The 18,486-nt window shown below is 46.1% G+C and overlaps 1 protein-coding gene and 1 pseudogene across 1 annotated transcript; both read left to right on the top strand.

Annotated features, from left to right (window-relative positions):
• Position 1: 1 nt before the first annotated feature.
• On the top strand, positions 2–1,438 carry LOC118077418 (large ribosomal subunit protein eL33 pseudogene; annotated as a pseudogene).
• A 9,126-nt stretch (positions 1,439–10,564) lies between these two features.
• On the top strand, positions 10,565–18,036 carry LOC118091089 (uncharacterized). The gene is made up of 2 exons (XM_088651803.1): positions 10,565–10,746; positions 15,969–18,036. The coding sequence occupies exons 1-2, from the start codon at positions 10,619–10,621 to the stop codon at positions 16,759–16,761; spliced, it is 921 nt and encodes a 306-aa protein (XP_088507929.1). The 5' UTR covers positions 10,565–10,618; the 3' UTR covers positions 16,762–18,036.
• The last annotated feature ends 450 nt before the right edge of the window (positions 18,037–18,486 follow it).

Genomic DNA, 18,486 nt, shown 5'->3' with positions numbered 1-18,486 from the left:
TATGGCCTGTGGAAGGAGCTTCAGTCAGAGTGGAACCCTTGATTTACGTCAACAAACTCACACAAGAGACAAACCATATAAATGTCAGGAAGGTTGGTAGAGGGTCAGCCCTAGTGGACGTCTTACATCAATGGACTCACGGACAGGAAGAACCTTAGGAGTTGAAACCCTACAAACCATCAACAACTCATAGAGGAGAAACAGTTTAAATGGAAAGATTGCAGAAAGTGCTTTAGTTATAACGGAATGTTTATGAAACATCTAGGGATTCTGAGGGGAGAACCCATTTAGATGTATGGAGTGCGGAACGACTTCCTCTCAGAGTCCACTCTTTTCTTCACAGCAATGAACTCAGCAGGAAATCAGTCTTAAAAGCATGACATGTATGTGAAGTCCTGGTGTTTATATGTAAAACTGAACAGTAATAAAATATTGAAGGAAATGTTAAACAATGTGAGTATAATCTAAGATGTAAAGTAAATTTTGATAATGAGGGGGAATCTAGATTGCTGGTGGGGAGTGAGGATTAGGGCTGAGTGATATATTGATATCTCGTCCAATACCGGTTTCTAGATCACATCATGATAACCTTTGAAAAACAATTGATATGGCAATACACCGCGAATCACAGTGTGTGTTTCTGGGATGCACGTTTGCCTGGAAGCAACCAGCAGAAAGCTTTTCTTCATGAAGCCCCTGCAGATGCCAAGTTGCTGAGTTCCCTCCCAGATGACAGGAAACGAAACACACACCTCCGTTGCCCTGTGTCATTCCAGCCTCTCTCCTCCCTTGCTCCCTTCTGCCGGTGTGTGTGTGCCTCGCTTAGATATCCTGTGTGCTGCTTTCTCGCCGCCATCCTGGCTCGGTGCTGCTGAGGCCTGCTGGGAAGAGGACTTCAAGACAACACCACGACTGGCAGGTTGTGGTCCAAGGCCACTTTTGCTGGCTACAAGCCAGGTCTCCGAAACCAGAGAGAGCACACACAGCTTTTCTGAAAATTGAGGGTGTTTATTCCTGTAATGAGACAGAATTCTGTTTCGGCAAGATATGTGCCTATGTGTACAAAGCAAAAAACAACACCATGACTCCTGGCGGCTAACCCAACAAGACCAGAGTGATCTGGGGGAAGGTGACCCGTGCCCACGGAAGCAGCAGCATGGTGCGGGCAAAGTTCTGCTCCAACCTACCTGCCAAGGCCATTCGACACAGGATCCAAGTGATGCTGTATCCATGTAGAGTCTAAATTTAGAGTGAAAATAACATTAAGCCTGTATTGCACTTTTGTGTATTTGGTCTTGCCTTGCCTTTTTGTTTCCTGTCCTTGAGGCTCAGGAAAACACTCTTCTACAACCAGAAAATCCTTCGTTGTTTTTAAGGCATTGAAGCAACAGATTATTTTAAAAATAAAGCTGTGGTCCATGTTCCTGGCAGCAACTCATCCCCCTCCCCCAAATAATAATTCTGTGAGCTGTATTCTTTTACTTCTGAAACTGGATTTGCTCTCAGGAGCTTGGTTTTGTGCCTCACTGGGGACCCATTGAGAACTGTATGCTTTGAAAGCTCAGTAAACTATTACCGAAGAAGTCCTGCTGCCTCTGTGTGTGTGTTTAACCTCAGTGTGGGAATTACTCTACACGTGGCCCCTATCCCGGTGCTACTTGGCTCATGCCCTGGAGTTGCTGTACTCAGGCATGCAAGACGGGTGCATAGGTGTGTGACTGGTTTTTGCACCAAATTCTGTCACCCCCACCAAACACTGCTTCTTCACTAGAACTTGTCTCTGCCTCCTACATGTTCTGAAGAAAACTTAAAATACTGTAATTTAATGGGAGATTCCCCGTCCCTAAGTCTAATTGCAAGAGGGAGAAGGAGGGGCTGCAGGTACCAGGGAAGTCTCCTGGTGGGTCCATCTTCACTCATGAACCCCATGGGGCACCCCAGAGCTGCTGCTTATTCTGGGGTTTGGGGATGATAGTACTTTTCCATTGTCCCAGAAGTTATTATTCTTCCAGCTAGAGGACCACAGTGCATATTGTTATTGTACTGATTTTATTGTAGTTGTTGTTGCTGCTGCTGTCATGGACTGGCAGGGTGAAGGGGGGGGGAGGCACCAGCTGGGGAAATGACAAGGGAAGAAGGCTTGGATCCCGGGTGTTGTATGCCCCCAAAGGCTATCAAAACTCCTAGCTCTAGGTCTAGCCAGTGTGGTGTAGTGGTTAAGAGCGGTAGACTAGACTGGGGAACCGGGTTCGAGTCTCCGCTCCTCCACATGCAGCTGCTGGGTGACCTTGGGCTAGTCACACTTCTCTGAAGTCTCTCAGCCCCACTCACCTCACAGAGTGTTTGTTGTGGGGGAGGAAGGGAAAGGAGAATGTTAGCCGCTTTGAGACTCCTTCGGGTTCTGATAAAGCGGGATATCAAATCCAAATTCCAAACTGTCGCTCTGGCCAATAAGAGGCTGATACGGGAGCCGTTGGGGTTCTTTCTTTTCCACCTCTCCTCTGGAAAAGTGCTCTTTCTTTTGGGCTTTGATTACTTCTGCCTCCTTCAGTGCCCACGGCACCATCAGCGAGGTACAATACTGTCCTTTGAACTTCTGTAGTCACGTAGGGCTCTCTCTCAGGACCGCTACCCAGGAGTCGGCGTATGGAAACTGCTCCCAACATCCAGGGTGTTTTGTCACACTTCGAAAGATCTGGTTGGTTAGGTCCAGAGGGGGAAGGGGGGCTGTTTGCAGGGAGTTCTCAGTCATTTGGGGTTCATTGCTCCACTGTATTTGCGTTTGAATTTGCCAAAATTATTCACCATGCCTTGTACAGTGGTACCTCGGTTTACAAACACAATTGGTTCTGGAAGTCCGTACTTAACCTGAAGCGGTCTTAACCTGAAGCGAATTTTCCCATTGAAAGTAATGGAAAGTGGATTAATCCGTTCCGGACAGGTCCGCGGAGTACTTCAACTGAAAATACTCAAACCGAGGCATACTTAAACAGAGGTATGGCTGTAATGGAGTCCATTCCTCCTGTGAGTGTGTTGTTGTTGTTGTTGTTGTTGTTTAGTCGTTTAGTCGTGTCCGACTCTTCATGACCCCATGGACCAGAGCACGCCAGGCACTCCTGTCTTGCACTGCCTCCCGCAGTTTGGTCAAACTCATGTTCGTAGCTTCGAGAACACTGTCCAACCATCTCGTCCTCTGTCGTCCCCTTCTCCTTGTGCCCTCCATCTTTCCCAACATCAGGGTCTTTTCCAGGGAGTCTTCTCTTCTCATGAGGTGGCCCAAGTATTCATGAATTTAAGTACCATCAATAAAGATACTCTATCTCACCAGTAGTGGTTTTAACAAGTTCTGATTACAGTCGATTTGACTCTGAAACATTGTATGTTTACCCGAGGTAAGTGAACGGGAAGACTTTGGAATACTGTTGTAGTGATTGGCATGCAACCGCCAAGGACGCTGTTCAGGAACAGCCATTGATTGGAACACAGTGAGCGGTCAAAATAGATTCTTCCGGTCAACCCATACAAAGCGTGGGAGCGCGTCTCTCCGGTGGAGCGAGATCCCGGCCAGCCCTTATTTACGGGGGGGGGGGCATATCAATGAAATAAATGAGGGCTGTGTGAAGAGGGGGTGCTTGTGAAACTATGTGAACCTATGTTTTATAAGCACAAAGGTTGGGGGGCATTTTTCTGCAATATCTGTTGTGTATTGAGTCAAAGGATTTTATATCTGCATTACTATTGTCTGTATGTGCTTTAGGGTAAAGTAACTGCCTTTTGGTTCAGCTACTATTGGTTCATTTAAGCTGCTGTATTTGGATCCTCTGTCTTATTGGTTCCCTCCAAAAGGCAGCACTGTGATTGCCTGATATTGTTCCCTCCAAAATGTATCCCTTCCTAGCTAGTCCCCTGTCCCTATAAATGTAGCTTTCCTGTCCTCAGAGTCAGTCTTGTCTTGTTGCCTTAAATAAAGAGCTGTTATCATGAAGAGAAAAGCAATGACAAACCTAGACAGCATCTTAAAAAGCAGAGACATCACCTTGCCGAGAAATGTCCGTATAGTTAAAGCTATGGTTTTCCCAGTAGTGATGGATGGAAGTGAGAGCTGGACCATAAAGAAGGCTGATCGTCGAAGAATTGATGCTTTTGAATTATGGTGCTGGAGGAGACTCTTGAGAGTCCCATGGACTGCAAGACGATCAAACCTATCCATTCTTAAGGAAATCAGCCCTGAGTGCTCCCTGGAAGGACAGATCGTGAAGCTGAGGCTCCAATACTTTGGCCACCTCATGAGAAGAGAAGAATCCTTGGAAAAGACCCTGATGTTGGGAAAGATTGAGGGCACTAGGAGAAGGGGACGACAGAGGACAAGATGGTTGGACAGTGTTCTCGAAGCTACGAACATGAGTTTGACCAAACTGCGGGAGGCAGTGGAAGACAGGAGTGCCTGGCGTGCTCTGGTCCATGGGGTCACGAAGAGTCGGACACGACTAAACAACAACAACATCATGAAGATGTTGTCACTGAATGACTACTATTAAGAAACCCATGACACAACAATATCCATAACAGTAGGGACTTGGGATTTTGGGGGAGTTGTATAACTGCCCCCCATTCCTGGTTTGAACAGCACCAATACCTAAAACACAGACGGTTCTAAGCTTATGGCGTGGGGTGGGGTGGGGAGGATTTTGCAACATAAACGTTGTGGGGGGGGGACCCCACTTTGCAATTGGATTGCTGGGATCAGCCCCTCCCCCGCTCTCCTGATCCACAGAAGGAAGAGACGGGGGGGAAACATTCCCCTCCCCCCAAAAAATTCCTCCCCTCCCGGCATATCCTTCCCTCACCCCGCCCCCACAATCCCAAATCCCCTCCCCAATATGTTGCTCCTCCTCCTCGCCATCCGGCTTCTGCTCCAAAAATGAGGGGGGGGAAGCCCCCCTCCGAAACTGCCTGCTTCTCCCGGAAGTGGAGCTTCTACGCCGGATTGCTCCTCTGCGCCGTAGCTCTAGGGGCGCGCGCTTTCGGAAAGGGGAGGAGGGGCGGCAGGGGAAATCCCCCCCCCGTGGGAAAGAGAATCGGGAGCGAGGACAAAGAGGTAAAGGGGCCGCGTGGGGGGTGGGAGAAAAGGACCCAGAGACCCCCCCCCGCCAGCTCCCCAGAGCGCCTTTCGTGGGTCCCATCGGCAGGGCCTGGATCCCTGCACGGTGCTGCGAAGGGGGCTTTCCTTGGCCCCTTAGGCGCCTTGGCAGGGGGGGACATGGGGCGCCCACCCAGGGGGTCCCCACGAGGACCCCCCCCTTGCCCCGTTTCCCCCACGCAGGGATCCCTGAGAAAGGCGGGCCATGAAAGGGTTAACGGGCGCGAGGGACGCCTGGATAGAGACCCCCCCCTCGTCCCTTCTCTGCTCGTCTTGGGGGGGGGGCTCCGGATGGAGAGACAGGGGGCGAGGAGGGGAGACACAGGGAAAGAGAGGGGAGGTCGAGAAAGTGTGGGGGGAGCATCCCTGGGGCAGGGAAGGGCAGCATTGGCGGGGGGGGGGGAGGAGAGAGAGATAGGAAGACCAGATTTTAGGGAGACGTCTCCATCGTGGTGCCCGAGGGGGAATTCTCCGTCGGGGCCGCCTTGGTTTCTCCCTCCCATCCAGGAATCGGCCACCCGGTCAAGGTGACCAGAGAGGGATCCCTGGAAAGGGGGGGGGGTCCAGTCCCCCCACCCCTTCCTTCCTGCAAGCTCCATTCTCTTCCCACCCCATAAGCCCCCAGAAGCCTGCCAAGTCCAACCATTGGTCCCCCTGGAGAGGAGAGGAAATCCCAAGAGGAAGAGGGGAGGGGAGAGGAGAGGCCTTCTCGGAAGCAACTCTTTGTTTCCGCAATCCCACCCTGGAAACAGCCAGAAACCTTTTCCTCTCTCTCAGGCTTCCACCTTTAAGTGTCTTTTCCACTGCCTGGTTCATTCAGGATGAGGATAATATACACCTGTCATCAGAAACAGGGGTGCAGAGTCCGTGGAAAGGCGCTCAGGATTGATAAGGAAGTTGCACCACAAAAGCATTTCTATTCCTCTTATTTTTTGTAGGCAGCGTCAGAGTGACTGCCAGGCTGAGATACAATCCATCAGCATCCGATGACAGCCATTGCATGAATCTTTCCAGTCAAAGGACCCATTTTCATGATAGACAGTGCCTGGGGCTGGAGGCTCTACACACAGGGTTTGCCTATGCAGGCCAAAGACTGTCAGTATTAGCACAGGTGAGGTGTGTGCCCCCCCCCCCCAAATTTGCAGACTGTATGTGAATGAGAATTTGTGGGTGGGATTATTGTTTACGGCAACCCTTTGATTTTCTCCATCAAAACATTTCATGATCTGATATTGCAGTACGAATTCCAAAATAACTACAAAAAAAAATCACAATATAATAGTAGTAGTAGTAGTAGTACAGTAGTAGTATTTGAACCCCGCCCACTCTGGGCTGCGTACAGTACATATAAAAGACAGTAAAACATCAAACATTAAAAAACCTCCCAATACAGGTCTACCTTCTGCTATCTTCTAAACGTCAGATAGTTGTTCATTTCCTTGACCTCTGAAGGGAGGGCATTCCACAGGGCGGGTGCCACCACCAAGAAGGTCCTCTGTCTGGTTTCCTGTAACCTCATTTCTCACGGGGGGGGGCGGCACTAGCAGAAGACCCTCAGAGGAGGACCTCAGTGTCTGGGCTGGACGATGGGCTTGGAGACGCTCCTTCAGGACTTCAGAACCAAGTCTGGGCTTTAGGTTGCTGATTTTTCTCCTCCATAATGACCTCCAGATCAAGTATGACATATAATTAGCAGAGTAGGAAAAAACAGCAGCAAAAAAATTCAACCAGCAGAGAAATTTATTACTTAAGATAAATAAATATAACAGGAGCAAAAAAAAAAAGAGCAAAAAATTAACTTCCAGTAAAACCCTAACTTAGCAAACCCAAACAGCACTCAAGTAAGAAACACACAAGCAGAGTACAGATGAGCAGAATAGGAAGTGGGAGCAGGCGCCTTTCAATACTGTAATTTATAAGCAATTCAATGGCAGAGTAACCTTGGGACTGGATAACAAGCCTGGCTCACTCCAGTTCAAACCAGCTTCACCTGGTTCCCAAAGACAAGGAAGGATCTCCTTCTATCTCAGGTCGGGGACAGAGGGTGGCGCTAAGGAAGGACTCGTTGCCACAGCCCTCCTTGGTGTGTGGAGTCCCCAGGGCGCAATCCTTTTCCCGATGCTTTTTAATATCTTTATCCCTTGCCCAGATTGTCCGGAGTTTTGGGCTGGGTTGTCATCAATATGCTGATGACACCCAACTTTATCTTTTGATGGACGGCCGCCCTGCCTCGACCCTGGACACACTGACCAGATGCTTGGAAGCTGTGGCTGGATGGCTGCGTGGGAGAGAGTTAAGCTAAATCCTTCGAAGACAGAGGTTCTCTGGCTGGGTCGGGACGCCATGGGGTTGGGGGGGCCAACTCCCATCTCTTGCGGGGGCTCAATTAGTGCCAGCTCCTTCTGTCAAGAGTTTGGGTGTAACCTTCGACGCCTCCCTTTCCATGGAGGCGCAGGTTACAGCCACAGCAAAGGTGCCATTTTTCCATCCCCACCGTATCAAGCAGTTGGTCCCTTACCTCTCTCGCCCTGATCTGGCCACAGTGATCCATGCGACGGTCACCTCCAGGCTTGATTATTGTAACTCGCTCTACGCGGGGCTGCCCAGAAACTCCAGCGGGTGCAGAATGCTGTGGCGAGGCTCCTTACGGGGTCCTTGCCATGGAATCACATTCATCCAGTGCTTTACCAGTGGAGTACAGGGTCAGATTTAAGGTGCTGGTTTTGACCTTTAGAGCCCTATGCGGCCTAGGATCCTTGTACCTACCGGACCGCCTTTCCTGGTATACCCTGCGGAGGAACTTAAGGTCCACAAATAACAACACATTGGAGGTCCTGAGCCTCAATGAGGTTAGATTCGTCTTAACTAGGGACAGGGCCTTTTCAGCACTGGCCCCGACTTGGTGGAACGCTCTGTCACAAGGGACCAGGGCCCTGCGGGTTTTGACATCTTTCCACAGGGCCTGCAAGACGGAGCTGTTCCGCCTGGCCTTTGCTTTGGGCTCTGTCTGACCCTTGTGTTTCCTCCCCTTATGGTTTTGATTTATGGGCTACTATTAAAATGAGGCTGCATTTTAAATTGTATTTTAACCCGTATTTTAATTAACTGTTTCTTTCTTTTTCTATTACGTTTTATTGGTGTTAGCTGCCCTGAAACCATTTCTGGCCAGGGAGGGTGGGGTATCAATTAAAATTTATTAATATTATTATTCTTAACCTCATAACCACTTATCGCACCACCTGCTCTCAGCAGAAAGGAAACTGCCTTATCAGCTAAAATGTTCCAGTTAGAGAATACAACTTTGAATCACAGAGTAAAACTTCCAGAACCTTTTTGAACCAATAGACTAGGAATCATCTCTCTACATGAGACCAATACTTTTCTCTGCCTGAAAAATGCAACCGTGACACTTTAAAGGTCAGCACCAAGAGTTTGAATTAAGGTCAGAAATGCGCTGAGAGCCAGGGAAGATCCTTTAGGACCAGTGATATGTGGTCCTGGCGGCTGCTCCTAGGTCCACATTATTTGGAGTTTTTGAGTCACCTTCAAAGGTAGCCCCATGTTGAGCACATGGCAATACTCTGAGCAGGAGATAACCAGAGCATGCACCACTCGGGGGGGGGGCAGTCTGCAGGCTGGTAGGGTCTCAGCCTACGTACCAGATGGAGCTGATAGACAGCTGCCCTGGACCCAGAATTGACCTGCGTCTCCATGGACAGCTGTGAGTCCAAAATGACCCCCAGGCTGAGTACCTGGTCCTTTAGGGGCACAGTTAACCCATCAGAACCAGGGAGTCCCCCCCACCTGCCCGCCCTCTGTCCCCCCAAAATGTTACTTCTGTCTTGTCAGGGTTCAACCTAAATCTGTTAGCCGCCATCCATCCTCCAACCACCTCTAGAAATGCACACAAGGCGTTCATTGCCTTCACTAGTTGCAATTTAAAAGAGAGGAAGAGCTGGGAATCATCCACAGTTTCAGTTCCATGATGAACTGAATTTTCTTTGAGAATTGTGAGCTTCGGTAGTCTTGTTAAGCTTTTACACATGAACCTTTGAAAGAGTCCACCCCCTGAGGAAACCATTCCTGTGAAACGGGGAAGAAGCTGGCCGCCCGTCGGATGAGATAAGAACGCAGGATACATCATAGCACTTTATTATCAGACTTGATTATTGCACTTTATACTGGACTTTTAAGACTTCGAGCATGAGATTTTGTACACATTTTTGAATCTCCTTGTATATGTCAGGGTTGTTGGTGCATATACATTTAAATATTTGCACTTCACGGTGGTTTACCTTTTCATTATTCCTGGGATTGTGGCTCCTGTTACACAATGACAGCTTCTGGAAGCCACAGGTGAGCGCTGAGTGCAGGGTGGGAACCCCCCCCCCCCAAAAAAAAACATGTCGGCCACCAAAGGTACTACTGCTCCCCTAACACCCCAAGACATCCTATAATTGTGATATTTAAGATGGATCAGGAATAAATTCATGTCCCCAGAAATAACACAACTTCTGGCCATTAATGAATCAATACTACATGTTCAAGGTTGAAGTTTCCCTTAAGTGCAGTTATCCATTTGCCTAAAATATCCAGATTTTTCAGTGCCAGATTAGGATAGTCCTGTGTCAGAAGAGGGGCATGAGATCAGGCAGCGCATCATTATTATAAAGAACAATGGGGGTGGGTGTTTCCGTCTGGGATTCCCATGTGTGCCAGCTGCTTTCCTTCCGCTTCTCCTGCTCTTTCCATGCAGTGTGAGGCAAGTACACAGAGGTCCATCTCCAAGAACATCAGCTTCCTTGAGCACCCATTTAGCTGACCCCAAGCACCAAGACTTGTCACTAGTTCTCTGACTGACCCAGACCACAGTCCCTGGAAAAGACGTAGACCTGGGTCTCACAGAATGGTCCACATGGACCTCCTGAGGCCAATGGGACTGTGCAGGGGATTCATGAAGATCTAGAGGTGGAAACGGGGGTGGATGGAGGAATGATGAACCAGAGAAAGAGAGGGCCTGTTGATGGACAGAGAGCAGCTGCCTTTCCTGTGAGGAAACAATTGATTTGAAAAGGCTGTATTCCCAGATCATGCTGCTTTATTAACGATGATTGAGGACTATGAAAGGTTGCTGATGCATTACTATCACTTGATGACATTGCATCTTCATTTCCTAAAAATACAGAACATGGGTAGGAGGCCTAGAAATGTAGGAGATGCTGAAATAAGAAAAGGGGCTAATGGCATCTGATGTGCTCTCTATCCCTTTGTTATCTTCCTTAAAACCCAAACAGGATTTCCTTTCCTCCCACTCTGAAGAAGGTGAAGGAGAAGACAAGTCAGAATTCCAGGGGACGGCGCACCTTTAGTTTAATAAGGAATAGCCATTAAATGTTTGAAATGTGGAATATGCTTCATTGAATGAGCACACACAGCTCACATCAACTATCTCAAACAGCGGAGAAACCATTTAAAGGTATGGAGAGTGGAAAATGTTTCACTGATAGTGGAAAGCTTCAAACACATCAGCGGACTCACATGGGCAAGAAAAGATTGAACCGCAGAGAGTGTGGGAAGAACTGCATTCAGAATGGACACCTCAATATGTGAGCATTTTCACCCCTCCCATTCTGAAAATCTGGTGATATCTGCTGTTGGGAGGGAACAGTTAGGAATTGTTACTTTGTTGTTTTTCATTCCTGACTCTGCTCTCTGCTGTGTGCTGTGTGCAGTTTAATATCTTCTGTAGACAAGATGGCTAAGTGAGAGGCTGTAACACTCACAAAGCCAGATCTGTAAATATGCAGTAGTTAATAGAAATAAATGAGGAATGTTTTGAAACCTCTACAAATGCTTCTGCTGTTTACTGCTGATTTGGTGCTCATAAAGCCCAGTTATGAGTCCATGATTCCCGGGTGTATGCTGAAGGTGTTCCAGACGTCCTGCCCAGGCATAGGGGCCTAAGAAGACCTGGACAGATCCTGGCATTTACCCACATATGGTAGCAGGCGGATGGTTGCTGGTAGCAGACTGGTGGTTGCAGATGGCTATTGATGGTTGGATAATTGGATGTTTCTGATCCATTTCCATCTGATGCTGCACATCGGAGTTGAGCTGTGAGCTGAAGCTGTTTTTCAAGCTGCTGTTTGATTTACAGAAAGGTATGTTGCTGGCTGCCAGGAAGACAGCAGAGACGCTTTTCCAGTTTGCCTGTTAATTGTGCTGAGTGGGGAGAGAAGTTGCTGAGAGAGTCAAGAGTATTTGGGGTGCATGAAGGGAAGTGTCTTGCTGTTAACTAAACACAGGCATGGCTTCTGCACATTCTGGCCAGATGTCTCTATCTTTTCCTCTCCTTACACCAGAGACCTATCCTACATGGCAGGTCAAAATGAAAGCACTTTTACAAAGGGAAAAGCTTTACCATATTATAGAAGATGACCCCCCTAATGAGGATGATGATGGATGGCCAGCGTGGCATGAGGCAGACATGAGAGCCAGGGGGACAATTATTCTGAGTGTCCAGGACCAGTTGTTGGTCAACTTGGAGAACCAGCAGACTGCACGGGCTGTTTGGAATAAACTTCGAGATATGCATCTAAGACAAAATGCAGGATCCAGTGTGCTTTTCTTTAAAAAGCTGTGTAGGCTGGAATTGCAGAAAGATGGTGATTTGCCCAGCCATCTAGCCCAATTAAAACGTCTCAGACAGGATCTTGTCCAGCGAGACTTAAATATTTCAGAAGCTGTTTTTGCAATGCTTATCATAAACAGTTTGGATGAATCTTATGATGCTGTAGCTGCTCAATTGTCGTCTTTGCCCAATGACCGTCTAACAGAAGATTATGTGTCTAGCGTGCTCTTGAATGAGTGGGATCGCAGACAGACTGCTAGAGAAAGCAGGGACAAGGCTGTTGGAAATGCCTACAAGCCTTCAACAGGGGAAAGTGAAAGTGTTGCAAAAGCTCTTAAAATGCGCCGCTGTTTTTCTTGCGGAGAGGTCGGCCATTTTAAAAATCAGTGTAAAAACTCTTCAAAGAAGAAGGGCAACTTCAAAGGCAAAGGGGGAGGAGGCCGAAAACCCCAAGGGCCAGCTGCATCAAAGGCTTTGATTTCACGCAGTTCTAATCAACTCACACGTTCTGTTTTTGTTGTCGACTCAGGAGCCACAAGGCACGTGGCCAATGATAAAAATCTCTTTCTTCATCTTGAGAAACAGGGAGGAGCAATTCATCAAGCGGATGGAACGACTATTAAAAGTTTGGCTCAGGGAACGGTTTCTTTGCAGAGCCTTAATGCAACAGTTAAAAATGTTATGTATGCTCCTCATTTGCAGGATAATCTCTTGAGTGTTTCTCAGCTAGACGCTCAAGGATTTAAAGTGGTGTTTGCAAACTCTCGGTGTGAAATTCTTCGAGACAACAAACTCATTCTTTATGCTAAGTGTGTTGATGGTTTATATGTATTGCCTTTTGTTACAGGTACAGCTGCTGGAGCAACTAAAGAAACTGAAAAGGCGTGCTGTAATATATCAGTAGATAAGAATGAGAAATTGCATAACCATTGTATTCATGATTATCATCGTTTGTTTGGTCATTTGCATTTCCAGGCAGTAGGTAAAATGCAAAATATGGTTGAGGGCATGAAAGTTCAAAAGTGTCCTTATCATATGAAATGTGTCTCATGTGCAGAGAACAAAATTAAGCAAGCTCCCAAAGGTACAAAATCTGGGAGGGAGGTTAAGAAACCTTATGAGATTGTGCATGCAGACTTGGTTGGACCTCTAGCGCTCTCTAGAGGAAACTCATGTTATTTTTTGGTTCTGATAGATGCCTATTCTAGATATGTTTGGGTCTATATGTTACAAAAGAAGTCTGAAGCCTTCTCTAAGTTTCAAAAATTTTGTGCATGGCTCAGGAATGTTCACGATGAGCATGTACGTTGTCTTTTCACTGACAGGGGTGGAGAATTTTGTTCAGAACAGTTTGAAAACTTTACTGCAGAACAGGGCATAGAGCACATGACTGCCACGCCCAGATCTCCATGGCAGAATGGTTTATGTGAAAGAGTAAACCAGACCTTGCAACAAGGAATTAAAACTCTGTTGCATGATTCAGGCCTACCCAACCCCTTTTGGGCTGAAGCTCTATCGTGTTTCACCTATATTTACAACCGCAGATATCAATCAGCCATTGATTGCACCCCATACGAAATGCTGTTCAAAAGGAAACCGTTTGTAAAACATTTAAAAATTTTCGGTTCTGAAGTTTGGGTGCACACTCTGCAAGGTGACAAACTGAGCAAATCTGGTCAACATGGCATTTTTCTAGGTTATGAAAAAGGTTCTTATCGTGTGCTGATGACAGACACAAACACAATTAGGCTGACCAGAAGCATGGATTGTAATCCAAAATGGGACAAAGTTGGCATTTTTCAATGTCATCCCATTTCAGATGATGAGGTGGTGAAACCAATTAACAAAGAGGCAAAACCTGTAATTGATGCTGATGGTAGCACAGATTCTGACACTGATACAGATGATCAGAATGAAAAGACCTCTTTTAAGAAATCAGATGGGTCTGACACTGATCTAGAGGTAGAATCTTTGCCAGATACAGGTCACCATTCTCCCAAGGAGGAGGAACCAGACCCAGAGGATCCCAGAGTATTGCGTAGATCTGAGAGAACTACCAAGGGACAAGCACCTAAACGATTTTCTAAAGAATTTGCTAAAGCTGCTATTTCAGATATGGCTGCCACTAGCAATCCAAACTCAGTTTTTGAACCAACTAACTACAAAGAGGTTCAAAATTTACCTGAAAAAGATGCCGAACCTTGGCTTAATGCCATGAAAGCTGAATTGAATTCCCTAAAGCAAAATGACACGTGGGAATTGGTTCCAGTAGAACCAGGCATGAAACTTGTAGACAGCAGGTGGATTTACAAAACCAAGACTGATCAGACTGGTAAAGTGGTCAGATATAAAGCCAGATTAGTTGCACGTGGTTTTTCTCAAGTTCCTGATCAGGACTATCATGAGACATATTCACCGACAGTCAAATTTGAGACAGTTAGGCTGTTGATGAAAATTGCTGCAGAAGAGGGCATGACCATATCTCATCACGACGTTAATACTGCGTTTTTGTACGGAATTCTCAATGAGAGTATTTACATGTCACCGCCAGACGGAGTGCAGATAAAAAAGGGAATGGTGTGTAAATTAAAAAAATCCCTGTATGGTCTAAAACAAAGCGCTCGATGCTGGCACACTAAGCTGACAGAAGTGCTGTTTTCCTTAGGTTTCAAGCAAGGAAAGGCTGATTCTTGTGTTTTTGTTAAAGAATCTAACCAGCACAAATTGTACTGCATTTGTTTTGTGGATGATATTTTGTTTTTCTGGAAGGATGCAAATATTTACAAAACCACTCTTGCAAAACTGCAAAAGCATTTTGATATGAAAGACCTAGGGGAAGTCAGCAATTATCTCTCACTGGAAGTAGAGAGAAATAAGCAAGGTGATGTTTTGCTGCATCAATCACGTAAGATCAATGATGTGATTGAAAAATTAAATCTGACAGATGCCAATTCTGTAGACACCCCCATGGTCACAGGGTACCAACATGATACTAATGCTAATGTTTTTCCTGACACTACATTGTTCAGAAGTGTTTTGGGTAAACTTAGTTTTATAGCAAGGTGCACAAGACCAGACATTGCTGTTAGCGTAAATTTGCTCAGCAGATATGTAAATCAACCTACAGTGCAAGACTGGAAGGCACTGAAACGCATAGTTAGGTATTTAAAAGGCACTATGCATTACAGGTTGAAGCTTACTAGCCAAAAATCTGGAGGTCTTGAGATCTATGCCGATGCCAGTTTTGGTAGTGATACAACTGATGGCAAGAGCACCTCAGGTGTGTGTTATTTGTACAATCAGTGCCTATTTGATTGGTCTTGTAAGAAACAGGCAACAATAAGCATGAGTTCATGTGAAGCAGAACTCAACGCTTTAAATTTTTCCCTCATGAATGTAGAGTGGTTGTTGCAACTATGTGAGGATATGAGAGTAAAAATTTGTTGTCCAGTTCAAGTTTATCAGGACAACAAAGCCTGCATAGAACTAATCCATTCAGAAGGGTGCAAGCAAAGAACAAAACATTTGCTAATCAAATTGCACCGTGCCAGAGAATGCATTCAGAAAGGAGTTGTAAAAGTCTCATATATGCCAGGGAAAGAAATACCTGCTGATGCTTTGACTAAAGCTGTTAATAAGGAACAACTTGGTATATATGTAAAGAAATTGCTTTTGTGCTAGATTTTCATAATGGTCAGAATGAAAAGGGGGAGGTTGTGAGCATTTTCACCCCTCCCATTCTGAAAATCTGGTGATATCTGCTGTTGGGAGGGAACAGTTAGGAATTGTTACTTTGTTGTTTTTCATTCCTGACTCTGCTCTCTGCTGTGTGCTGTGTGCAGTTTAATATCTTCTGTAGACAAGATGGCTAAGTGAGAGGCTGTAACACTCACAAAGCCAGATCTGTAAATATGCAGTAGTTAATAGAAATAAATGAGGAATGTTTTGAAACCTCTACAAATGCTTCTGCTGTTTACTGCTGATTTGGTGCTCATAAAGCCCAGTTATGAGTCCATGATTCCCGGGTGTATGCTGAAGGTGTTCCAGACGTCCTGCCCAGGCATAGGGGCCTAAGAAGACCTGGACAGATCCTGGCATTTACCCACACAATATACATCAACGGACTCACACATGTGAAAAACCATATAACTGTATGGAGTGTGGAAAGCGTTTCAGTTTCAATGCATCCCTTAGAAGACACCAACGGACTCACACAGGTGAAAAACCATATAAATGCATGGAGTGTGGGAAGAACTTCAGTCAGAGTGGACACCTCAATATACATCATCAGACTCACACAGGGGAGAAACCCTTTAAATGTATGGAATGCGGAAAAAGCTTCAGTCAGAATGCAAAACTTAGAAGACACCAACAGACTCACACAGGGGAGAAACCATTTAAGTGCATGGTGTGCGGAAAATGCTTTAGCCAGTGTGGAAACCTCAATATACACCAACGGACCCACACAGGAGAAAAATCATTTAAATGCATGGAGTGTGGAAAGAGCTTCAGTCGGAATGGAAACCTTAAATTACACCAGCGGACTCACACGGGTGAAAAACCATATGAATGTATGGAGTGTGGAAAGAGCTTCAGTTGCAATGCAACCCTTAGAGGACACCAACGGACTCACACAGGAGAGAAACCATTTAAATGTATGGAGTGCGGAAAAAGCTTTAGCCAGAGTGGACACCTAAATATACATCAACAGACTCACACAGCGGAGAAACCATTTAAATGTATGGAGTGTGGAAAGAGCTTCAGTGTGAGTACATACCTTAAGTTACATGAACGGACTCACACAGGGGAGAAACCATATAAATGTATTGAGTGTGGAAAGAGCTTCAGTTTCAATGCAGGCCTTAGAACACATCAACGAACTCACACAGGAGAGAAACCATTTAAGTGTATGGCGTGCGGAAAAAGCTTTAGCCAGAGTAGACACCTCAGTATACATCAACAGACTCACACAGGGGGGGAAACCATATAAATGTATGGAGTGTGGAAAGAGTTTTAGTGAGAATACAAGACTTAAAATGCACCAGCGGACTCACACAGGGGAGTATGTATGTATGGAGTGTGGAAAGAGCTTCAGTTGCAATGCAACCCTTAGAAGACACCAACGGGTTCACACAGGGGAGAAACCTTTTAAATGTATGGAGTGCGGAAAGAGCTTCACTTTCAATGCATCCTTTGGACGCCATCAAAAGACTCACACAGGGGAGAAACCATTTACCGTATATTCCGGCGTATAAGACGACCCCCAACGTTTCCAGAGTGGAGTGGAAATCGTAGAAAACATCAGCAGACACACAAGGAGGAAACCATTTAAATGTATGGCATGTGGAAGGAACTTCAGTCAGAGTGGACCCCTTGATTTACGTCAACAAACCTACACAAGAGACAAACTATATAAATGTCAGGAAAGGCGATAAAGGGTCAGTCCTATTGGAAGTCATACATCAACAGACTCATGAACAGGAAGAACTTTAATGGTTGAATCATAGAAACCCATCAATAACTCATAGAGGAGAAGCAGTTTAAATGGAAAGATTGCAGAAAGTGCTTTAGTTATAATGGAGTGTTTAAGAAACATCACAGGAACTTCAAAGGGGAGAACCCATTTAGATGTATGGAATGTGGGACCTGTTCCTCTCAGAGTCCACTTTTTTCTTCACAGCAATGAACTCAGCAGGAAATCAGTTTTAAAAGCATGACATGTATGTGAAGTCCTGGTGTTCATATGTAAAACTGAACAGTAATGAAATATTGAAGGAGATGTCTCAAAATAGTGAGTATAATTTTAGATGCGAGATATCTTTTGATAGAGAGGGGAAATCTGAATTGCTGGTGGGGAGTGAGGATTAGGGCTGGGTGATATATTGATATCTCGTCCAATACCGGTTTCTAGACCACATCGTGATAACCTTTGAAAAACAATTGATATGGCAATAAACCACGAATCACAGTGTGTGTTTCTAGGATGTGCCTGGAAGCAGCCGGCAGAAGCCCATGCAGATGCCAAGTTGCTGACTTCCCTCCCAGACGACAGGAAACGAAACACACACCTCATTTGCCCTGTGTTGTTCCAGCCTCTTTCCACCCTTGCTCCCTTCTGCCGGTGGGTGTGCCTGATCTAGATATCCTGTGTGCTGTATTTTTTTTACTTCTGAAACTGGATTTGGTCTCAGGAACTAAGTTTTGTGCCTCACTGGGGACCCATTGAGAAGTGTATGCTTTGAAAGCTCAGTAAACTATTACCGAAGAAGTCCTGCTGCCTCTGTGTGTGTGTTTAACCTCAGTGTGGGAATTGCTCTACACGTGGCCCCTATCCCGGTGCTACTTGGCTCATGCCCTGGAGTTGCTGTATTCAGGCATGCAAGACGGGTGCATAGGTGTGTGTCTGGTTTTTGCACCAAATTCTGTCACCCCCACCAAACACTGCTTCTTCACTAGAACTTGTCTCTGCCTCCTACATGTTCTGAAGAAAACTTAAAATACTGTAATTTAATGGGAGATTCCCCCCAGCCTAATTGCAAGAGGGGGGAAGGAGGGGCTGCAGGTACCAGGGAAGTGTTCTGGGGGCTCCATCTTCACTCATGAACCCCATGGGGCACCCCAGAGCTGCTGCTTATTCTGGGGTTTGGGGATGATAGTACTTTCCCATTGTCCCAGAAGTTATTATTATTCCAGCTAGAGGACCACAGTGCATATT

The sequence above is a fragment of the Zootoca vivipara genome, chromosome 9 (genome assembly GCF_965207765.1).
Source record: "Zootoca vivipara chromosome 9, rZooViv2.hap1.1, whole genome shotgun sequence".
In the NCBI taxonomy this organism is placed as follows: Eukaryota; Metazoa; Chordata; class Lepidosauria; order Squamata; family Lacertidae; genus Zootoca; species Zootoca vivipara.
This window is presented reverse-complemented; position numbering and strand designations above follow the sequence as displayed.

Coding starts and splice junctions, on each gene's coding strand:
- LOC118091089 (XM_088651803.1), top strand. CDS start 10,619: ATGGAGAGTGGAAAATGTTTCACTGATAGTGGAAAGCTTCAAACACAT. Junction 10,747..15,968: donor CAGAATGGACACCTCAATAT/GTGAGCATTTTC, acceptor ATCCCTTAGAAG/ACACCAACGGACTCACACAG.